A 24,846-nucleotide genomic window follows, 5' to 3' on the forward strand; every position below is an offset into this window, starting at 1 on the left:
GTCAAAAATACAAGCTGGAGTATTACAATGTTGTTGGAAAAGCAAGCAGGAAATCAAAGTACATGACATGAGTTCTCGGTGTAATAGCTCGGCTTGAAAATTTAGGATGGAAGTATATATGTAAGTGCAAACAAGCAGGAAAGCCAGTTACAACCTTAGGAGCATGTAGAATCAACAGGTAGACTGTTCGAGCATGTAAAATCGAAAATAACGAACAAAACCGTTTCAACTCTAGGGTCCATACCCAGCTAGCTCGAACTCTACTGCTACACATCTCATAAAGCTGAGATATACGAGTTTAAAACCGAGTTTGAGTCGACCCTGTGAAAGTTGCATGCAGGTTAACTTCCGTTGTATTAGAGAGTTATTAGATTTAGAATCCTATTACAGATATGCTTCTGTTGAATCAATCTAGAGCTATCCACGTCAGATTTGACCACGTGTATTGCTTGGATAAGCTGATCATATATATGCAGTAGTATGAGCGTCGAAATATACATATCGTTTACAAAAGGTGATCCTACAGGCGCATGCAGTTGGTACACGTACGTGACCACCTCGCACGTGTCCAACGCACCCAGCACGTACCGTGGCGTCAGGCGAGTGGGCCCCACGCTCAGCGCCACACGCCCCCCATGCATGCATGCATGCACGCACGTACGGCATCATGTCCGAGTCGAACTCGTATACCTCTGAAAAGACACCGGTGCTCCGTTCGTTGCCGGAGTCCGGTCGGAGCGACTTGCTATTTATATACATGGTACCACCAGCAAATCAAAGCAGTTCGTGTTGGCAATTCAAGTGACCTTGTCGACGACGTTCAATCTTGCTTGTACAGGGCAGCAGGTTTCGATCGCTAGCGCGTAGCAAGACTCGATCATGATGGAGCAACAGGTCGCCGACGTGCCGGCGGCGGCGGACGGCCAGCGTCCGGCGCGCGTTCCGGTGCCCCCGACGCGGCCGCTCCTCAGCACGGTCGGGGCCTGCCTCAAGGAGACGCTGTTCCCGGACGACCCGTTCCGCGCCGTGGCGCGCGAGGCCGGCGGGCGCGGCCGCGCGTTGGCCGTGCTCCGGTACTTGTTCCCGTGCCTCGAGTGGCTGCCGTCGTACTCGCTCGGCTCGCTCCGGTCGGACCTCGTCGCCGGCGTCACCGTCGCCAGCCTCGCCGTCCCGCAGGGCATCAGCTACGCCAGGCTCGCCGGCCTCGACCCCGTCGTCGGCCTATGTAAGTACATATATATAGCGTATTCGTCGTTGCACGTACGTGCGGCATTATATAACTGTGTGTGACCATATATACCACGCACACTTACGTGCAGACTCGAGCTTCGTGCCGGCGCTGGTGTACCCGGTGATGGGGAGCTCACAGCACCTGGCGGTGGGGACGACGGCCGTGGGCTCGCTGCTCATTGCGTCGATGCTGGGGGAGGTAGCGTCGCCGGCGGAGGAGCCGGCGCTGTACGCGCGCCTCGCCTTCACGGCCACGTTCTTCGCCGGCGTCTTCCAGGCCGCGCTGGGCGTCCTCCGGCTGGGCTTCCTGGTGGACTTCCTGTCGCACGCGACGATCGTCGGGTTCATGGGCGGGGCGGCGACGATAGTGTGCCTGCAGCAGCTCCGGGGGTTCCTCGGCCTCCGGCACTTCACCACCGCCACCGACCTCCCCAACGTCATGCGCTCCGTCTTCTCGCAGTTTAGCCAGGTCAGCCTCCCTACTACTCAGGGATTTCAATTTTATTTTATAATTTTTTTGTCACTCATAAAATTTTGGTTATTTTTCGTCCTCTACTCTGTGGGTTTCACGTGTCAGTGAAAAAAATTTAAAATTCAATATTTTTTTCTTTCTAAAATTCACAAAATTTCGACCAAACTTCGGTGAAATTTTAATCCCTGTACTAACTACTCTCCCGGCATCACCAATGACACGCACAGTGACAGTGGCACGGGACTGATTTCCCCAATTTCCGATGTTAAATTATTTTTTTCACTTGTTTGGTTCGATCCTTGCCATGCAGTACGCATTTGCCTCGTCGAGACGTAGAGTTCTTGGAGAATTTGTTGTGACCATCGATGCGTGCCTGACTCTCTTTTTGTGTTGCAGTGGCAATGGCAACCCCTTGTTCTTGGATGTTGCCTCCTCCTCTTCCTGCAAATCACGCGCTCCATCGTGAGTACCCCCCTCCTTCTTCACCAATGAGTACAAACTTTTGCACAATATGTAGTAGAAGCGAACAATTCACTTCTAGCAGAATTCAAGACTGAAAACTCTTGTCGGTAATCAGCCTGAATTTGGATTCTCCAATCAAAGCTAAACTGCAAATCGGGCAGTCATTCAATTTCTTGCGGATTGAAACAAAAAGATTAAAAGATAGAAAATCATAATGTCCATTGTCTGATCTTCCTTTTGACAGAGCAAGAAGCATCCCAAATACTTTTGGGTATCGGCCGCGGCGCCATTGGTGTCAGTCATCCTCTCGACCGTTCTGGCCTTCCTCATCGACGGTGAGAAGCACGGCATTCAAACGGTGAGCATGATTAGCGAACGAACACCATGAACTCAACTCATTAAGAAGCACATAACATGTAGCACTAGTAATATATGAAAGTGATGATCAAACTTGCCAATTTTCGATTGTGCTTAGATCGGCTACGTCAAGAAGGGCATCAATCCGTTGTCCGTGAAGAGTCTTCTGCTCTCGTCGCCACACACGTGGCTCACCGCCAAGACCGGAATCCTCATCGGCATCATCGCCCTCGCCGTAAGCCTAATTGATTCCCTGCCATGTCGTTGCACGATAAGTGATGGTAGCTAAGTCGAAAGAATTTGTTGGTGAAGTGAATAGAAGTAGTAATCGTGCTCGTGTACGCAGGAAGGGACTGCGGTGGCGAGGAGCTTTGCCATGTCCAAGGGCTACCACGTCGACGGGAACAAGGAGATGATCGCGTTCGGGTTGATGAACATGGCCGGGTCCTGCACCTCCTGCTACCTCACGGCGAGCCCCTTATCGCGGTCGGCGGTCAACCGCGACGCCGGGTGCCGGACGGCCGCGTCCAACGCCGTGATGGCCGTGGCGGTGATGCTCACGCTCCTCTTCCTGACGCCGCTCTTCCGGCACACACCGCAGGTGGCGCTCTCGGCCATCATCGCCTCCGCCATGGCTGGCATCGTCCAGCTCAGCGCCGCGACGCGCCTCTGGCGGGTGGACAAGGTCGACTTCTGCGTCTGCCTTGGCACCTTCCTCGGCGTCGTCTTCGGCAGCATCGACATCGGGCTCATCGTCGCGGTACGTGCCAGGCTCACTCACCTTAGCTTGTTCTGAACATTAGTTGCCTAGCTGGTGACAAAATGCCTGAATTCTGGCTGCAGGTTGGGGTATTGGTTCTCCGGATCCTGCTGTTCATCGCACGGCCGAGGACGACGGCCCTCGGGAAGATGCCGGACTCGACGGTCTACCGGAGGATGGACCAGTACACCATGGCCAAGGGCGTTCCAGGAGTGCTCATGCTGCGCATCGACTCGCCTATCTACTTTGCCAATGCGAGCTACCTGCAAGAGAGGTGAGCGACAGCAGTGGCACAACGGTGCAGTATACTGTACAATATCCGACAACGTGTTGGCCTGAACTCTGCAGAGGCCTCTGTTCTTTTATTCAGGATCTCGCGGTGGATTGAGGATGAGGAGGACCGAATCGAGGCCAATGGAGAGGAGACCTTGCAGTGTATAGTCCTGGACATGGGTGGTAAGTTGTTGCACACTGAATCTGAAACAGTTTATAGTCTTTTATGTGCAGTCATGCTACACATATGCCTGAAACACTGAACCAGAAGGTAGTAATAGTCTGTACTGGGAACTGCAACATGAAGATTGATCTTCCAATGTCTTCTCCGCAGCCGTTGCGAGTATCGACTCGAGCGGGACAAAGATGGTGGAGGATCTCAAGAGGAACCTTGACAAGAGGAGCATTCAGGTAAGGAGGAGCTGTGTCAGCAGCACCCTTTGCTGAGGACTTCATTTCCTGTTTCAGGGTTTGCTCATCTGACTGCCTTTTGCTGCTGATGTCTGCAGATTGCACTCGCGAACCCGGGGAGCGAGATCATGAGGAAGCTGGACAAATCGGAGGTGCTCCAGCTCATCGGCAACGAGTGGATCTTCCTGACGGTTGGCGAGGCGTGCGACTACGCGCAGAGCAACCGCAAGATTAGAATTGCTGCATCTCCTGACGAGATGGTATGAAGCTCTGCCAGCGTAGTGCATTTGACATTGACATTCTGACTTCTGATCACTAACTGTACTGCCAGAAGATGGCAAAGACCTCTTTTTGGTAGAGTAAAAGTTAAACCTACTTTATCAGTTCTGCTTGGAACTTCAGAGAAGTTTTAGCTGCTAATCTGAAATTGTTACTGATTGCACATGTGAAAGGATGAACTTTCTATATTTCCAATGTTCATTTGCACAGAGCAACCTTCTCCAGAATTTCAGATATTAGACATCAAATTGCAGCACAAGCTATAACATCAACAGCTGTTTACCATTACATACTGATAGACACGTATATAGCAATACCTAAAAAGTTGTTCATGAACAACTAAACATACACTTTAACATTCTTGATGGGTAGAAAGAGCTGTGCTCGAAACTTTTTTAACAAATAATCATCCGGAAACCTTTTTCTAACAAATAACCATCCGATGTCTTTTCATATCCCAGGAGATTAAAAGAAACACACTATTTGCTTTCGCCTCTTAGGAACAGAGGACAACAGGACCAGTGCTGGCATTGCTAGTAGGACTAACAGCTACATGATATGAAACTACCTGAGCCTAGCTAGAAGCAAAATGCATTGTATAAGCCATCCAAATGAAGTATATTATAGGAGGAAATAAAAATGCCTTGATATATCACATTGATACCTAAAAGATGGCCTCACTTGGACAGGAAGCCAAAAAAATTAATATATAAGCTTGTTCTGAATCCTAACGCAATTACAAATTGGATCCTAAGGATATCACTTGCTCTTTCAAAGCAGTGATACTTTGCCAGCCTCTTGGACCTGGCATCTCATTTCCTCTTTATTTCTTCTGCCGCAAGAACAAAACAGTTAGGGCTCAGTTCTTGATTTAGGACGCACACAACCGCAGAATGGTACCGTCTTCTTTTTCTTCTGCCCACCACCACGGTCCTTCCTTCCATACAAATAATCCCTCAAAAGCACACTAGTGCGCCTATCGGAGACTTTGAGCCTTCTGTACTCGTGCTCTTCCTCAAGCTTGAGCAAGACATACTGTATCTTCTGAAGTTCCAGTTCCAATCGTGCCACATTTTCTGATCCTTTCTGCACCTGCTCGGAGATTTTCCTCCTGCTGGAGTACCCTTCGCGCTCAGCATTCATATTATCTGATAACGCAGGATAATTCTCAGCCTTCCTAGCCAATTTGTTGTTGAAATTGATCTGTTCCAAGACATATCCTTTGGTCTCATGCAGCTGAGCGCTCACACTGCTGTACTCAGAATTCATAGGGGATTTGCCCTTTGACGGGCCCTCCATTTTCCGCTTCAATTCCTCAATGCTCGATTGGATGCTCAACAGCCTCTGAGCATCAGAAGTGAGCCTCTCAAGTACATTCTTGCTCCACATTTCGTGAGGTTCCACAGGTCCCTTTGATATCTCTAGTTTATTGAGTCCGAGGTCTCTTCCCCTTACTAACTCAGAGGAAGGGTACTCACTCTTCACCTCCTCAACCGCTTGGATGTCATTTTCAGATGACGAGGACTTGGCTGTTTGATTCTTGCAATTCCTCTCTGCAGCCTCCCACAGCTGAAGCATGTCATCATCCAGCTCAGCAGTTGCTCCGCTGCCAAGGGGATAGAGGGTAGTTCCAGTGCCATATGGTGGACAAGTAGATATTTGGTCAAGTTCAATATCCTTCACCATCTGGACCTGCTTCCCTTTGGAGCGCTTGACATCTTTTTGTTTCTCATTGTCAGAATATATTTCCTTTGCCTCCATGCGTGAGCCACCTCTTGCTTTAAGGTCTTCAATTTCTGTATTTGCTGCTGCCAGCTTAACTGCAGACTCGGTCAACTCCTGATTTTGATGATCTTTGGCATTTAATACAACCACTTGAAGTGCTTCTATTCTTGCAATTAACCCTTGTAACTCTGGAGTTCCTTCTGGAAAGCAGTGAGATTCTGGCCCATGGTTGCACTCTTGCATATGAGGTACCTGTGCAGTTTCCTGTAACAATAGAAGATCAGTTGCAGAAAAGGTGAATGGACCAATAGTTCCTCGAATGTATTATGAATGGAAGTGCATGATTAAGTGTCACATCCATGTGGTGCATGAAGCCATGAACCATAGTACAAAAATCCAGCTAATAACAAGAGATGCTAGGAGCCTAAGAGGAAGAGCAGTAGCAAAAACTTAACATTACCATCGAGTATTACAATAGTAATCATACAAGTTATGGTTAAATTTTTCTTCACTGAAAGAATCATATTGTTTTAACTACATGGGGAAAAAACTGAAAAGGATGCCTGGACGGATGAAGAAGCTTACCTCTTTGCCTTCTGTACTATACGGTTTTGACAGTGAAAGAGTGTCTTCTTCCAGCACACTGACATGATGTGACAACGATTCTATGAGTACTAAATGTCTGCTCAACTCAGCCCTTAGTTCTGAATGTTCTTCCTGTATGCCAGTCAACTTTTTCTGCAGCTCCTCAATGTGAGCATCTCGTGAATAGATCTCCTTCATTAGCAACTCCTTTAGGGCTGTTGCGCTAATCTCTGTAGCTTCACCTTCCATCATAAGCTTGAGTGCTTTTTCTTCATAGACCACAGCATTCACTGAAGAGGTAATTGCATCACCCATCAGAACAACAAGCTCCCTTTCATATTGTTCAACCTCTACTTGCAGTGTCTCATTGTCTCGGTGAAGAAAAAGAATTTCATCATCCTTGGTAGTACACTGCTCAGTCAGTGTTGTGATTTTCTTCTCCAGTTCTCCTTTCACCACATTAGCACCTTCAATTGCAACCTGAAGAGACCCGACAACTCCACATAATTCCCGGTTCTTTTCTTGCAATAACTGAACCTTCTCTTCTGCTTCCAGTAGCTCATCATCCTTCTGCATCAATTGTTCCATGCAACTCTCAAGTTCAATGGCCAACTCCTGGCAGACACTATTATTGGTGTTCAAATCGAACTCTGAAAAGACTAACCGAGTCCTGAGAATCTCTAGCAAGTAGACAAAATACTCGTTTAGGAGATCATTTTCTGATTCAAGCACCATCAATCTTCTGCTCAGCTCATTAATTTTTAGATCAAGATCGCTCTTAACCAAACTCAGCAAAGCCATCTCATCAGTAAGTGAAACCAATGCAGAGGCTATCTCATTATTATGTCCCCTAAAGAACAAATACAAGTGCTCGAGCATCATGCATTCTGCAAGAACAGTACCATTCTCATCCTCCAAGGAATTGTACTTCTCACTAAAGGACTGGTATTCCTTAGACAAGGACTCATTTTTCTCAGTCAGGTCAGAAATTTCATCTTGCGAAGTCTGGTAGGACTCTCTCAAGCAAGATAGCTTCTCTTGTAGGACCTGTACTTCAGTTTTCAGCACCTCTTCCCTTCCACTGCTTTTCTGTAATCCTTGCCTTAGCTGTTCATTCTGTTCCAAAATCTGGTGATTTTTATTTTGCAAAGAAAGTGATTCTGCTGCTCCACTTTCCACTTCTTTCTCAAGGGAAAACTTCTGTGAGTGCAGATCTCTGAGCTCCGTCCCTACTTGCAGCAAAACTGTTGAAAGAACTGAGAGCTCGGTGTACATGCGCCTATTTACATCTTCGCTTTCCTCCTTAAGATTCAGAATGTTAATGGTTTCATCTGAAATAGTCTGCAATAGAACTTCGTCCTGAGTTAAATCAGCAGGTCCTAAATCTTTGTAGATATTCAGAACCTTCATTTGGTGTGAAATGCCTTCCTTCAATTTTTCATTATGCAGTAGCATTTTTTTTCTCTCCTCTTTGTGATATCTGGCTTCCTCCATCATCTCTGAAATTAACATCTTTGCAGAATGATTTGCCTCAGCATACTTCTGGCATTCAATGAAAAGGGCAAGCTTCTTGTCTATCTCATCAGCCAAACTGTTCTCCAAGATAACTGTACTAATAGAAGCACTTAAGTTTTTCTGCTGTTCCTGTTGAAGCATCTCCTCCATACAACGGTTTTTCTCTCGCAGAGAAGAGATCTGCTTCTCATAGCTGATTACTTGCAGTTGATGCAACTTTACAGCAACTTCGTAATCGTCATTTTTAATTCTCAACTGACCCTGCAGTTCCCTTACTTGATCATATGCAAAATCCTTCTCTCTTGATATAGAAGAGTGCTTGTCTTCCAGATTGGCATGCTTACCTTCCAGGGCTTTCATAACCACTGCAATGCTCTCCAACTGAAAGACAATAGTTACACAATATATTAGATAACAACAAGGATTTAAGTACAGAAAGGACATTAGATTAGATGAGAACAATTTATCAAAACTTTCATAATATAACAATATTAATTTCTACTTCAATAGGAACTTGAGTCTGTAGGTTTACATCAGTTACCTGAGAGAACAGATTATTCTTTTCAGCAGAAAGAGCTGAGCTTTTTGCAAGGTGAGCCTGGCAGGAATCTTCAGAATCTTTCAGCTTTGTTCTCAATTCTTCAAGCTCAGTTTTCATATGAGATAATGAGATAGCCAAGGTGGAATTCTTCTCTAAAACATCGGATAAACTTTTACCAAGGATCTCTAGCTCTGATGCAAGAACAGCCTTTTCAGAAACGTGACAGGAAACGGCATCTTTCAGAGAGCTTTCTGAAGCCTCTAATGCTTTTATCTTCTCCCTCAATGCATCCATTTCAGCATTTGCATCAGAAAGTGAGTTCTCCAAGAGTGAATATTCTTCAGATAGCTTCTCCACCTCTTGGACCTTTTCTGAAAGAATTGACTTTTCGATCTCATTCTTTGCACACACCTCCTTCAGTTTTGAGTTTGTAATTTGCAGTTCCTCAATTAACTTCTGGTTTGTTGCTGCGCTGTTTCTTAGGGCATCCATCTCATCAACCAGAGCATGGTGTATCCCCTCTAGATTTTCTTTCTCTTCCCTTTGACAAGCAAAATCTCTCTGAAGTGCTTCTTTTTCACCTACATGTAACCCAATTTCTGTCTGAAGTTTCATATTCAATTCCTTCAATGCATTCAATTCACGATGAAGGTCCTTTATCATAAGCTCAGTAGAAAGATTCTGTTCACAAAGGATATGGATTTCCTCCGTATGCTTGGTTATGATGTTCTCAAGATCCATCTTACTGTTCTCCACCTCACTTAAATTACCAGTCACCTTCTCAATTTCCAGCATCAGCCTGTTCACTTCTTCCTGAGATTCGGAGCGAAGATTTGTCATCAAGAGAAGAGATGCTTCACCTTCAACCCGTTTCTGAACTTCATCTTGTAGGCTAACTTGGAGGTTATCTGCTTCTTCTTTCTTATGCTTGAGTTCTTGCTCCAACATCTGTACTTTCCCTTGAACCTTCTCCAGTTCAGCCTGCAATGTCACGAGTTCAGATTCCAGATCAGATAGTCTTGCTGAGGACTGCTGGTTCTCAAGAAGGGTAGCCTCTTTCTCGGTGTTTAGAAGTAAGATGCTGCTCTTAAATTCAGATGACAAGTTCTCCAACTCATTCAACTTGCCATTCAACTTCTCAATCTCGAGATGCAACCTACTCACGTCTTCCTGAGACTGACAATACACTTTCTCCATTGACTCAAGTGATGTTTGAGCTTCCAGCCTCTTCTCACTTTCATCTTTCAAACTCAACTCCAGGTTATCAATACTTTCATTCTTCTGTGCAATTTCTAGCTCCAGTAGCTGCATTTTCTGTTCAGACTTCTCCAGTTCCAATTGTATCTTTGAGAGTTCTACCTCCAAATCAGACACTTTCTCCAAAGACCGCTGTTGTTGAAGAAGTGCCGCATCCTTCTCGGAGTTCAAATCTAAATTGGAGTTCTTCAGTTCTTTCAACGTGTTCTCCAGATCTAACTTGTTATTTTCCAACTCACTCAGCTTCTTTGTTGATCGGTCAAGATCTTGTGTCAGTGTTTTCATTTCTTCCTGCAACTGGGAATGCAGACTCTCTGTCATGAGAAGAGTTGCTTCAGTCTGTGTGTGCCTTTGGCATCCATCTCGCAGCTGGGCATGGACACTGTTCACTTCTTCTCTCTTTTGTTCAAGATCTTGCATCAGCATCTGTACTTTCTGTTCAATCTCCTCTAGCTCGGACTGTAGCTTCGAGAGTTGAGATTGGAGAATTGAAACCTGCTCAACAGCCTGCTGGTATTGAAGGAGAGCTGCATTTTTCACAGTGTTTAGCTGTGATATAATGCTCTTGAGGCTCTGGATTTCACTTTGAAGTTCATTCTTCGAATCCTTCAGCGTATTTATTTCATCACCAAGTTCCTGTATAAGCAGCTCAGAGGAGTGGTTTTGTTCGGTAAGGCACTCAACATCCTTCTTCAGCTCACAAAAAGTGTTCTCAAGATCCTCCTTAGTCTGCTTGAGCTCATGCAACTTTTCATTTGCCATTTTTACCTCTATAGTCAACCTCTGTACTTCTTCACGAGATTGAGCAAGCTCCTTCCCCTTGGAGAGTAGAGCATTGTCAGCCTGCATACGCCTTTCATGCTCCTCCTGGAGGCTTAAACGGTAACTTTCCAATTCCTTAAGCTTTTGTTCTAGTTCTTGATGCTGCATCTTCATCTTTTGATCCAAACCCACAACCTCAGACTGTATAGCAATATTGAGTGTTTCAGCATTAACTAGCTTTTGGACATCAGTAGTCATTTCATCAGTTAGCTTCTTGAGGTCAGCCTGTGCCTCAGAGAGCTCAGACTCCAAAGTAGATACTCGCTCGGTGGACTGATTATATTGCAGAAGAGATGTGTCTTTATCAGAATTCAGTTGCAATAATGTTTCCTTAAGGATTTGGATCTCATTTTCAGCTTTGTTTGCCCGCTCAGATTCTGACAATATTTGTTGTTTCATATTCTGGCTCTCAGCTAATAGTTTTGAAACCTCTTGTTGCAAATTTACCATGTCATTGCTAATATCATCTTTCCCTTTAATTTCTGGGCTTTCAAAGGTTAGACCTTTACGCACCTTTCCATCAAAACCAGCACGGGGAGCATTTTCACTGCTCAATGACAAATCATTGAACAGATTTAGACCTTTTCGGCTGGACAACGCACTGGTTTCCTCAGGGTGTGTACCATTCCTCTTGGAGGTGAAATGTTGCGGTGACACACCAACTCCATCTTTCTGCAGATCATCTGAATCAAATGGTGCACGGGTGAAAGTAGGCGTATCTGGAGTACGTGGCTCCGTTTCTTGGCTCAAAGCAGAGGGTGACTCATCAGACATTGATGGCATCTGATTCGGAAATGCTTCAGAAATTGTTCTGTGGGCCTGACGAAGTGCCCCAGTGGCCTGATCATACCTTTCTGCCAGTGCACGGTATGCTCGATAGAACTCCTCTACCAGTTTCATTAGCTCTGGGCGTTTCTTGTAGTACATCTCCGCTCTCCGTGCAAAAGAATCAGCATCTTCATTGATAAGTTTAATCATTGCTTTAACCTTCGTGTCCGTGTCTGTTGCACAAAACAAGATCCAATTAGATCATTGACCACACTAATCAGAGATGCACTCCTTTTCTTGCAACTTGCAACCATATTTTCAAATTGACTAAAGGTATATACATAGACCAATGTTGGTTACTGCTAAATGACAAGGAATGCAAATACAGACATCAAACAAAAAACTAACCATGAGCCATCAAAGCATTTCAACCAATCGAAAAACATTGATACAGGAACCGAGTCGCCTAAGTAGTATACATGGCAAAAATATTATTTTATCATCTTAGATTAGTTTCATATATTCTCTTCTTTCGAGAAAGAAATGTGTTTCAGTTCAATTGGCCAAAATGAAAAGGGCATTGAATCCCTCTAAAGGACTCTTAACATATTCAGGATTCATTCAGCTTTCACCTCAAAGGAAAACTCATGTGCACATATATAAACAATAGTCCAAGACCTAGCCTTAACTTACAGAGGAAGATGATACAAGTCATAAAATCATAGAACATCATTTCAGGTTCATGAAGCAAAAGTTCAAGAGAAATTGAAACAGTGATGTGCAAGCAGCACTTCAAATATGCTAGGAGTATAGCTTATATTTACAAAATTTACCAAAAATTAACTTCAACGGAATTTCAGCTGCCTAAAAATATAGTATGCTTCTACACATTCAAATCGGATTATGAAAATAGTGTATGCTTTCCAAGTTCCAATACCAGCTATGTGAATTTTCAGAAAAACTAACACTGAGAGAACAGTCGAAAGAGGAGGGAAAACTATATATGGGTGAATGGCTTACATGCACAACATGAGCACTGAAATTCAAAAATGTAATTCCAGACTGAATAATTAGTGCATAGCATTGATTTGCTAATTTGGCCGGTATGCACTGAATAGGACAATGATTAGAATATAATGATAGATAGAGGCATAGAGGACAAACAATGCATAAACATGAGCTCAGCAGGCTGTAAGCTTTGATTTCAAGTAAATCAGGAAAAACTTTTTTTTGGTAAACATGTGCTGAAGATAGTGAAAAGCTCACCGGTAAGATTTTCCTGGAGCCATTTGGAGTTCTTGGGGCTGATATGGCTAACCCACCACCATGAGTACTGCCTTGAGTCATGACGTACCAAAGACGCCATTGGTGACGAATAGGAGTACCTCAGCTCCTCAACACTTGGAACTATGCAAAAATGCAGTATCTTAATTTCTCAACTTCCCCCCTTTTCAGATTGTGGGATCAACGGAATTAGCTCATACAGTCACACTTCAGGAATCTCCCTCCTTACAATTTGTCACTGTTTTTACCTGTGCGATTACAAACACAAACGGCGTGAATAAGATCAACTAAACAAGTGATGTACAACAATGATCAACAGAACTCTACAACTCCATGCCTATGAGTTAGTATATAACTATGGTGGCAACCAAGTCTTCGATTAGTTGAAATGGCAGGAAGATATATGAAGAGCTCTCACTGCACTAACTTGAAATCAAGAAAGAATAACGCTGTATTCAGAAATTGGATGACGACACGAATCGTGCATGCACAGCAAGCATAATCAAAATTTTCTCGAACTGAACGATAACCAATAGAACCGGAAAGCAATCCCATGAGATTCCAAATAGGAAAGCGACAGAACTCACAACCAAAATCCCCAAAACCAAAATTTCCGCACAACACACAAACCTTGAGCACCCATGATGCAGCAGAAGACAAGAAAGGAGCCACTTTTGCAAGCAAATCTCACGACCCAGGCATTCTAACAAGCAAAATCGGAAGGGATATAAATCACGTGATCCGCACCAGCTGCTCTATATCCCACCAACAGACCAACCACCCGTCAACACCAATCATTCGGCTAATCTAATTCCCAGCTAAAACAAAATCGCAAAGCACCGAAAGGTAGCAAGAAAGACGGATCTTTGAAGCACCCCGAGTACAAAACATAGATCAAGAAAGCGATAAACGGGCAATAATCACAGCATGGAAAAGGGAATTAAAGATCCAATCTTGGAGCAAAGGCTAGAGAGGGGAAGCAAGCATACCAGGCGGACTCTATCAGGTGCGGGCAGTGCGCGCCGGCAGCGAGATGCCAAGATCCACCAAGCTGCCCACTTTCTCCCTCCATCTTTCTCAACCCATCCTGCTCTCTCTCCGCCCCTGTCACCCTTTCTCTCTCTGGACTCTGCCGCGGTGTGATGTGTAGTGCGTAGGTGCCAAGAAGAAAGGCTGCTTCAGCACAGTAGGAGGCAGTAGGCGGGCCCCAGCAGACGATGCAAGAAGGAATATGGTCGCAATATGGTCGTTTTTAGCCTCCAAGCAGGAGAGAGAGTTCTTGGAGGCTGCCTCCAGCGTTTAAAAATTCGTCGGTAACCATTAAAATGAGTGATAATCGGGTACCTCGGTCCGACGGTTTCAGAGATCGGTAACTGAATTTGGATTAAAAAATTCGATAAAATAAAAAAATGCAAAAAAATCTTTAAAAAACTAGACACAATTCTAAGACCTTATGTGAAAAAATTTCAAAAATAATATCGTTTGTATCATATTCTATAGGAAAAAAGTTAAAAAAAATGAAAAAAGTTGAAACGTGCGGCTCAGTTATTAACTCATGTTAAGGAAAAATTTAACATGCAAACACATATTTTTCTTGTGTAGTAAGAGGATCTTTAAAATTGATTTCATTTTGCTTAGAGTTTTTATTAATTTTACTATGATTTTTACAAAGTTCACAAGCATAATGTGAATATATTAAGAAATAATATTGTAATTAATTTTTTCATGTCTACTATTATTTTTTCCACGTAAATCATAGTATAAATAAACTAATAAAAGTGGTTTCACTAATTTTTGAGATGTGATGGGTCAGTTATAAATTAATCTAGTCGCAACATATTTACACAATCATGCATGTTACAATAACTAATTCATGAGTTCATGTGTTTTTAAAAGATATAGGATTATATAAGAAGACTAACAAAATTAGTTTTATGATTTTTGGATTAGCAAAGAGTAAACTATGCATTTAACTTGGTTTAACAAATACATTTTCTCACAGAAAATTTTAAACTTTTTTATGAGTATAAATACTTTTATCATGTAGATGAAGTTATAAGGAAACCAACAAAATTTGTTTCACTTGATTTAAAGCTCAGATAAATTAGTTATTGATTTTACCAGATTGAGATAATTTTTGGGTTTTTTTTTTGATCTGCACTGAAAATCGAGAAAACCAAATGGTTACCGACAATACGAAAATTCGAGAAAATTACTCGATAACCGATCCAATTCGACCGGTTACCGAGAGGTCAATTTCATGAATTTTTTCCCAAATTTTAAATTTTATCAAATAAATTTTGTCTGAATTTTATTTAAATTTTGAGCGGTTATCATGAATTTTTAATTACCGCTCGACCTCGGTAACCGACCGGCAAACGGTAAGAGAGAGTTTAGGAGCAGTGATGCAATGGTGATTATTTGGGAGTCATAAATGGGCTTGCGTCAATTTGGGAGGGAATCCGAATATTTATCTGATGCAATGGTCATAACAAGATGCTGCTTTTTCTTTTGAAGAATGGTTACGCTGGGAATATATTTTTCGATTGATCCATAGGAAAAGGCCCCTAATGATTCAGAGCATATTTTGATTTTTTTTTTTTTTTGACAGAGGGCATATTTTGATTTTTGCATGACTTTTCGTGCTGTTATGCTTCCCTAGTTCATATTGATTTCAATTTCAAGTAGAGAAATAGCACAGATTAAAACTGTTATAAGATGTTCACCTATTGGAGAAACTCACGTAGCAGCATCACCATATTGCATTCTACATAAATTCAACATAATTTCGAAATCCACAATAGGTTGCTGTTTTCCAATCGAGCCTCGAGCTTTTTCCACTTCTCACTTGATCTTCACAACTCGGAGATTAAAACATATGTGATGGACATATGTCTATTTTTCTTGATCCGACTTTTAAAAGTGCAAACAGATATGACAAATGATTAGATAAAGTGCACCATGACTTAACTTTGCTCTTACACTAAGCATTTCCCCGATTAGCCAGCATCCTTCATGTCTATTCTTTATTAGATGTCCCTATCGTTCATTACAAAAAGAGAATTAGGTCAAATCATCACATAAAAGAGGAGTTGAATAAAAGTTATCGTTGGATAATATTTATTTCATTATTTAAAAAGAAAGTTATCGCCAAGGGTCGGAGTGACACGTGACGTGGGGTCACACGTCAAAAATACATTGCTAGTATTTTTTTAACTTGAGTGATATTTGTGATGGTATTAGGACCATTGCAAAAAGTGAAGGAAAAATACAGTGCAAGTTATTGAGGATTTTTTTTTTTTTTTGCCAACTAGTCTCTTGTCGCTAATAAGATAGCCTATCAATATTCAGTATGTTGATAAGTAATTCTTAGGATCTGACAACATATCAATTGCCAACAAGTCATATGTTCCGTAGACAATATTAAAAAAATTATAATATATCGGTAATTCGTATGCCAACAGATCTCTTATCGGCACAACGAATATAGATAGCTTATCCGATTGCCGACAATAGACTAGTCGGCAATTGGAGTACAGATTGTCACATATATCTGTAATTTTCTTATTTTTAATTATATTTTTGTAATTTTCTAGTAAAATAATATTATTTTTAAAAAATCGTTGTTGAGCATCCAGCAGGTAAAAATGCTCTTTCCTTTTCTTGGTTCTCCAACTCGAACGAAGCAAGTTGTAGTACAATTTTTTTTGTCTTGTACCTGTCTCGTTGCGGGATTGCTAATTGGTTGCTTTGGTACCGATTACCAATGGATTTGCGTTGATTTATTTGTTTGATTGGCTGTTCCGGAGGTCGAGAACGAACAGAATTATGACCCCCATGACCCGTGTGAGCTAGAGCTGTCTATGGCAAATGTCACGTTGCTTACGTGTGCACGGCGAGACTTTCTTTCCTGGGAGTATTTATCGTTTCACTAACTTTTGTCTCGTGTTTGTTCGTACGTTTGAAACGCAGAAATGTTGTCGAAATCCGTATGGAAACCGTATCCCTGATTTTTTTATTTATTTTTTATTTTCTTTTTCTCGCGAGATATTTGCGTGATTTCTATGCGGCTTATGTCATTTACGTCTCACTAGGCCTTCCTGTATTTAACATGATTAGTTTTGTGTTCTTTAGATACTCGGCTACCCATACTCTACCTATGTAGCAAAAAAAAAATGCTAGCCAATGTACAGTTGAGTTCCATAGTACCTTTGTGGAATATAGAAAAGTATGTTAGAATAATATTAAAACTTATTACGCTGAATAACTTCATGACCGGTATGACATGTCACCTCAAACATATTACTGATGACTAGTCATCAGTGACGGGTAAGGACTCATCACCAATGAGGTTATCGGTGACGAGTCATAACCTTAACCCGTCACCTTTAAATGTCTTTCATGTACTTTGGTGACAAACATAAGTGATAAGTAAACTCTTCATCTGTCACTTACATCCCAATATAGTGACAGGTAACTAAGTTACATGTCACTTATATCTGTGTACTAGGGGAATACATAAGTGACGGATAATTTAAGTTACTTGTCACTTATATTTAACATAAGTAACAGGTAAATATATTATCCGTCACTTATGTTTATGGTAGCCTGCTTCCTAGCTGCATCCTGGAGCGTAGCCAGGATTTGGCAGTCATCTTCTCTCTGTAAATAACAGCAACGCATCCAAATTCATAACGACAAACACACTCATAGAAGAATTCACTTCATCATAGAATCACAAAGGTTACAAAGTTCCAATCTATTCATTACAGAATCACGAATGTTACAAAGTTTCGATCAACTAATAATACACAAGACATCACAAACTAGAGATTCTATAGTGAAACTCGTCATGTAGGTTAATAACTTCAGACACCGTGAACTCGGCGATCCATTGTCAAATCTCTAGGGTCGCACCGTTGTCGACAAAAAGAGCGTCAGATCCCTAGCATAATTTGACACATAAATAATATCATGTTACCATAGAATTAAATTAATTACTAAAATTAGTTATGAATCATCTCGTATTGAACTTACATCGGGGGATTTGAGATCCTTTATGCGTAGCGTGAGGAGCATGTTCCACGCAACATAGAACCTGTAGGCGTTGCCTGATGGTTGTTGGTGGCACTGTTGAACAGAAAATTTAGTATTAGATCAAAAAGAAAAAAAAATAGCAACAGAGCATTTGCTAGTCTGTTAGGTAGCACTTACCACGAATCCAGTCTTGTGTGTCAGTCTGCGGCCGTCTTTCTCGTTGTAGTCAGGTTGAGCTCGAATGTACTTATCAAAAACCCTGCATAAAGAGGAATCGATTAGAGAGCATTTGAATGTTAGAAAAGTTATGTATACTAAGCCAGATAGAACTTACACGTCGAGGAGTTCTTTTATAGCGTTGTAATCATGCTCTCCAAGTTTTTTTTAGTCCTACTGATCTTGACGAGTCGAGGTACCACACCAAATTCCACTAATAACCAATAAGACCTAATGGCCATCAGTATTGTGGGTGCCCAATAGGTAGTTCATTTTGGAATATTGTTGCATTGCCCTGGCCACTTGGTCCACAGTGAAGTCGGGGTGAAGTTGGATGACCGATATTATAATGGCCTCAGAGTCAAGAAATACGATGGAGTCCTTGTTCTTCTTTATTTCTTTCATCAAGTGTCTACAAATAAGAACACGATTATATTCAATACTTAGTGGTATTAATTAATGAATATCCAGTTTCAAGGGACTTATAATGTGAAGACCCGTAATAACGATACGTCCAAGCCATCAAGGTTGAAGAGATCGTATAAGTCATTGAAATCCACAATGAAGTAGCTGTTGTCTTTACTTAAGAAGTGTCGTCGTTTGTACTGTATGACTATGGATGTAGCATTACTGTCTCTATAAGTCTGTATGTAGTAATTATACAGGTTGATACATGCTTGTCCCGCCCTTGCTAGGCCATCTACCATCATCATGGGCTTACCATATTTGTATTTTATGTTGGTACTAATCCATGCTGCTCCAATGCTCAAATACAATTCAAATTTAAATCATCTTCAGAATCTCAACATCCAAGTCCAAATCATAGTTCAAATATGTTCAAATGAGTTGATCCTAATCCAAGGTCATAACTAAATTCAAATACTCCATTTGAATTTATTTCAAACTTCATCCTCATTTTTTTTCTTTTCTTTTCCTTCTTTTCTTCCATTTCTCCCGGGCTGGATTTCCCCCTCTCCTTCTCCCTCGTGTGGCCCAGCCAGCCCAGCCTTCTTTCCCCCTCTCCTTCTTCCGTGCTCAGCCCGCTCACGTGTGCTACCGGCCTAGCTAACCCACGCACCAGCCTGCCCACCCACTCACGCGCCCGCGAGCCTGCTGCACCGTACGCGTGCCGACCATCCAACCACCGCCCGCCCGCGCCTCTCCTTGCTCCTCCAGCGCGATGCTACGCCGTTCACCACCACGACAGCCGCCTCCCTCCACGGAAAATATCCCCGACCAGCTTTTGCCACTCCCGCTCTCTCCCTTCACTCTCTGCCCATACTGCGCCACCCATACCTCTGCAAGCCACGCGACTTTTGCGCCCCGCCTACGCGTGGACGGTGCAAAGCGCCCACGCCGTGGGGAACACAGTGGGTGCTGCCCAGCCACCTCACAGCTGATGACCTCGTGATGCTAGCGTGCTCATCGCTGCTCTGCTCACCTCTCTCCCCTTTTTCCCTATTTCACCGCCGCCACTCCATTCCACTCCACCGCAGCCAACCTGCCCCCCCCCCCACGTTCTGTTGAGGAGCACCAGAAGTCTTTCGTCATCCCGGTGCTGCCGCCCATCCACCAGGAGCCCGACGGGAGCCCACCAGTACCGGTAGCCAAGCCACACCGTTGCATCGCCGGCCGCTGTCCAGCTTCTCGTCGGCCTTGAGCTCGGTGAGCATCCCCGTCCCCTCGCGAACCCTCCTAGGTAGCGTATCATCGTCCCCGTGCTTTCTTCTCGCGTGTAGCCGCGTACACCGGTGTTGTTTAGCTCTGCCACCGTGTTGTTCCTCGCTACCACTGGACATCATGCCGAGTAGTCAGGGAGCCCTCGACTCATTTTATTGTAGGAAGAATGCGCATAGACTAGAGAAGGTGCTGCCCAATTTTATCGCACCGTCGCCGTCAACTCTGGTTGCTGTCTGGTACTGCTCCGGTCCCGGGCCACTGTCGATGTGCCCCTAGCCGAGTTCCCCATCGCACGTACATGCCTAGCGTTAGCTTCCCATCATGGAGCTTCGGCGGGAACGCGTTCCCAGCAAGTTCGCCGGTGTGGCTCCACCGAATACCTCACCGTCGGCATGGTTTTCCCCTGTCGCCGCTCTGCTTCGCCCACGCGCCTACGCTCGCGCGTGGATTGGTTGCAGGTTGTGGTTCGGCATGGCCGATTGGGCCGCAACTTGACCCGTGTGCTACTGGCCTGTTAGGCCAGCCCAAACTGCCACATGCCTTGCCCTAGTGGACCAACCCAGCTCTGTAGCCTGCGATCTGGTCAGCCTGGAATTGTGCAGCCCAAAGCCCGACCCGGCCCATCTAAGCCCAGACCTAGCCCATCTAAGCCCAATTCGGCTAATCTAACCCTGTCCATGTGGTCCCAAGCTACTGTTCAGTGGGTCTCACCTGTGTGTCTCACCTATAAATAGTGTCATTTCGTAATTTTCCAATTTAATTTTAGATTAAATCTTTCATGAGCCATAACTTCTCCATTCTGGCTCTGATTTCGACGATTTTTTCGCGAAATTAATCTAAAATCAAGATCTACTCATCTATCACATTGTGATATCTATTAAGACCCAATTGGCTTTCCATTTAGTGTTATTTAAATCTTCTCTAGTATAGCCAATTGTTGATCGTAGCTGTAATTGCAAAAGCACACGATTTCTACGAGTTCTACGCGGGAAGTGTCAGAAGCGAGGAGGATCCTAACTACAACCAAGAATTCGAAGAAAACTCCGGAGAAGGCAAGTCCTATCTTCTTGATCATATTGAACCTATGTTTTCAACTAATCTACATGATCAACTAAAACTGGACTTATATCGTATGTGCTATGTATTGCGTTTTTACAAACTACTTGTTGTAGTTAATCCTATTAAACACTTTCCATGCCATAAATGTTATCATCCAAAATACGTATCACCCTAGGATTACCTATTGTTATCTATATTAATGACAGATGACGCCTTGATATCTAGCGTGCTTAGGATAAATACGTCTCCTCGGAGACGTCGCTTTTAAAACACCTCTCCTCGGAGATAAGATTTACTGTTATCAATGATAACTTGTATACCATGGATCCTTGATGGTTATGAATTCCGTGATGGTTGTGAAATCCTTAATGCCATGTGGGATATGGTAGGAGATTTGTAAAAATAGGTGAAAACTGTTTTGACAGGGGCAGATAGAGTAGTACTCTGGACGAGGATGCTCTTGTGGGCTTGAGTTACCTTTGTGGTATTCATTGCTGGAAGATACCTGCCCTGACCATTTAAGGACCGAGTCATTTCGCAGTTATGTGTTAACAACCCACGTGCAACCATGCATCTTGAATGAACAGGACTTGACTTTCCTTCATTAAACTGAGTTGGGCATCATACTAGGAGGCTAAAAGAAATGAGCAGTCAAGTGGCCATCTGTCACTCTGTTTAGAGGTTTCTAGTACTGGCCTAGGCTTAAAAAGGGGAGTGGCGTTCAGTACATGGACTCTGGTTCTTAGGGGTAAATCTCGTAGAAAAGCTCGGCAGAAAAGGTGATTGGAGTATCTCGGTATGATTCGCTCCTCCGCCTGCAATGGTTAGAGGCTGAGCATATCACATGGATAAAGCTGTACAATCTCTGCAAAGTACAAATCTATTCAAATAGTCGTATCCATGGTCATGAACATGCGAAGGCAGAACTTTTTTACTAGACTCCAGGTGCGTGTGTTTTGATAAGTGAGTGTGTGGACTAGATGTCCGTGTGATGAGGTTCCTGGCTCAATCCACCAGAAGCTGTTAGGAACTAGAGGTATACCAGATGAGATGATAGGGACTACGGAGTGAGGCGTAGTCCCTCTCAGGACCGAGAAATCCCTAGATATAGCTTGTTACCTGGTTTTAAACTATTTAAACTGTTTTAAAGTGAATCATAGATGATACAATTGGATACCTACATAAACTACTTTACGCTTAAAACTAAATCGTAAAACCTTATTCTTGAATTACCCCTTTATGCATCCCTCAAACACCATGAAGTAGTATAAAGCTTGTTGAGTACCTTCCATACTCACTCTTATTGTCATTCAGATGAGGAAGCCGATGCCGACTTCACCGAAGGTGAATGCGGGGATGAATAGTAGTCTTAGAAGTCACGTTCGCACACTAAGCTACTTGTGACTTGGGCTTTTGCTTTTTGCTGTATTTTGTTGGCCTCTCAGCTATGTTTATAATATACAGTATGAGTTGTAACCTTTTGTACTCTGAACCATAATGCTTATGTATGAGGTTTGACTATGATATTATAACTGTTACTATGTGTATCAGCTACTTGAACCAGGGACTGATACAAGAGGCACAGGAAATCCCGGGATTGGGGTCCTACAGGAGTGGTATCAGAGTCATGCTTGGCCGTAGGACGTGACCTTAGGATAGACTTGCTAGTGTCTGTTTAGTTTCCAAAAAAAACTATTTTACCAAAACTGCTTCCATACTTACCTTCTGTCTTTTGTTTTGTTTTTGAAACCTCTTTTATGTTGGTTCTACGCTGTCCTCTTTTTCCCGGTAGATGGAAGACGAGAACTGGAACACAGTGTGATGTCTACGAGTAAAGGGCTTTCTCAAGTTGTTGTGGGAAGCTTGTTGTCGCCTAGGATATACCCGATGCCCAGAGTACACCGGGTGTAAGTACGACAAGAATAGATCCCAGAAGTGTCAGGTTTTGCTACAGATCTTCGACTATCCGAGATACCCCAGCTGACAACCGTGGCACGTCAGCACCACTGGAGTACGATACCCTGACACATACCAGTTGGTAGCCTACGAAACACTTCAGCACCTGTGTGGGAGACATATCAGAGAGGTGGTACACACTCTCATGAGGCACTTTCCAGCTGTCGCTGGCCAGAGAGTTGCTTGGTGTGCACGCATAACCATCATGGAGGATGTAGGACAGGAGGAAGAGGAGGATGACACCACCGTGGTCGCCATGGCACAGTACCTCCATGCCTTGGAGCACATGCACAATGCGACATATCAGTTATTCTAGGCTAGTCACCAGAGGGCAGAGGAGTCAGAGACACGGGAGAGAGGCCTCCGTGTGATGCTGGATCAGACCAGAGTCTAGGCCGTAGTCACTGAAGACATCGCGATAAGGAACCACGAAGGATGGTATAGGGCGGTAAGGGCGCATCATAGGGATCTTAACAGACAGAATGCCATGACTGGCTCCCGAGTCAAAACAACTGCCAGGAAGAGCACTTTTAGTTTACCCACGAGTCAGATCCAGCACATCATCCTTTCAGGTGTACCCCTCCTACCAGCACATATAGCATTAGCTAGAGCAGATGGCATGATTTGCCCCTCGCTATTTCCAGCAGCCAATGGAGGATTAGTGCTTGACGAGCCGATTCAGGTTGGAGACATGGTGATACCCACTAACGACTCGAAGGAGGAGGACCCTAGTGAGCACGAGCTCGTTAGTGACCACGACAATGACAACGGTAAAGACATGATCTTCAACCCCACTTCCACCCCAACACAAGTAGGGACCCTCTCACCTACTGAGTCAGCTGCTGGCAATGCCACTGACAGGTCTGTATATGACGCATGAGGATGATGCGTCATGGCTAGTTAGTAGTAGGAGTAGATCCTTTTGAAGCTTTTGTTATAGATAATCCTGTAGTCAGATGCTTTGTGAGCATGCTTTTGTCATTTGTAGATCGAAAACTTTTGTACTAGTGATCTAGTGGAGATAGTCCTAAGTTTGTTTAATACATATTTTTGGTGCTTGTGTTTGTTGTTGATTTTTATTGGCTCTTGATTGCATGATTGGCAAGGATTGTCCATGCTTTTATCTTGCTTGCCTTCATCTTTTAGCTGCATCTTAGCTCTTGCTTCCTCTCTTATCTACAGAGAACAGATGGAGTCATCCATGCAATCGTCTCGCCTTCGGCAACAACCCGAGGGGAATCTTGTCGTTGTGGGCCCCTCAGGGTCAATCTGAAACCGGAAGTGTGATAGGATCTAGAGGGAGTGCCACTACGGGCCAAGGTAGAGGCAGATGCAGGGTTGCCAACTCCCAAGTCAGTTGAGAACCAATGGAGCAGGAAGTCCATCAGAGCCACCGTAGTAGTCAAGAAACCTCATTGCCCCCACCACTGAAAAATGACCTAGTGGAAATGGCCAACCAAACCTGCCTACTAGAGGCCATAGCATAAGCAGGAAACAACAACCGAGGTTATGGTCCTTAGAACAAGATCTCAGAGTTCATGAGGATCAAACCTTCAACTTTTGAAGACCCCTTAGAGGCTGATGACTGGATAAGGGTCATCACCAGAAAGCTCAAAGTCATCAACTGTGAGGGTCAAGAAAGGACGAATCTAGCATCCCATCAACTTATTGGATCAGTAGCAGAATGGTGGAAAAATTACTGTGAGGCATCAGTAGTTGCTGATGCCATCACTTGGGAGGAATTCTATGAAGAGTTTCGAAAGTACCATGTGTCAGAAGGGACCATGGAAATAAAGGCTGATGAATTCCGTAGCCTAAAGCAAGGTTCAATGACAGTAAACCAGTACATTCAGAAATTCATCCATCTTTCCCGCTATGGCCTGGAAGACGTGTCAATAGACAAGAAGAAGCAGGATCGTTTCAAGAAATGACTATAGCGAAGCTTGTATGTCCAACTCGTACCTGTCATCTACCCTAACTTAAACGTTATGGTGAACAGAACCATCCTTCTAGGGGAGGCCCATGCACCCATAGAGGCAGAAAGAAAGAGAAAGTTCTCTAACCAGGGGCAGCAGGCCAGTAGGTCCCAGGGGACAAGTCTCAATCGTAGGCAGAGATTCCAATATCGGCAGCAGCAAACTATGCATTACCAGACTT

The 24,846-nt window shown here is 43.7% G+C and overlaps 2 protein-coding genes across 2 annotated transcripts; one reads left to right on the top strand and one right to left on the bottom strand.

Moving 5' to 3' along the window:
• The first annotated feature begins 882 nt into the window (after positions 1-882).
• Positions 883-4,231, top strand: LOC133903154 (sulfate transporter 3.1-like). The gene is made up of 10 exons (XM_062344495.1): positions 883-1,225; positions 1,320-1,699; positions 2,099-2,164; positions 2,409-2,522; positions 2,640-2,756; positions 2,868-3,281; positions 3,365-3,555; positions 3,652-3,737; positions 3,889-3,965; positions 4,064-4,231. Exons 1-10 carry the CDS (start codon positions 883-885, stop codon positions 4,229-4,231), a joined length of 1,956 nt encoding a protein of 651 aa, XP_062200479.1.
• A 592-nt stretch (positions 4,232-4,823) lies between these two features.
• On the bottom strand, positions 4,824-14,039 carry LOC133903321 (protein NETWORKED 1D-like). Its single transcript, XM_062344633.1, has 5 exons — positions 13,731-14,039; positions 12,724-12,989; positions 8,611-11,690; positions 6,555-8,450; positions 4,824-6,233 (listed from the first exon to the last, which is right to left on the bottom strand). Exons 2-5 carry the CDS (start codon positions 12,821-12,823, stop codon positions 5,097-5,099), a joined length of 6,213 nt encoding a protein of 2,070 aa, XP_062200617.1. The 5' UTR covers positions 12,824-12,989; positions 13,731-14,039; the 3' UTR covers positions 4,824-5,096.
• Positions 14,040-24,846: the final 10,807 nt, after the last annotated feature.

Source organism: Phragmites australis, chromosome 21 (assembly GCF_958298935.1).
Source record: "Phragmites australis chromosome 21, lpPhrAust1.1, whole genome shotgun sequence".
In the NCBI taxonomy this organism is placed as follows: domain Eukaryota; kingdom Viridiplantae; phylum Streptophyta; class Magnoliopsida; order Poales; family Poaceae; genus Phragmites; species Phragmites australis.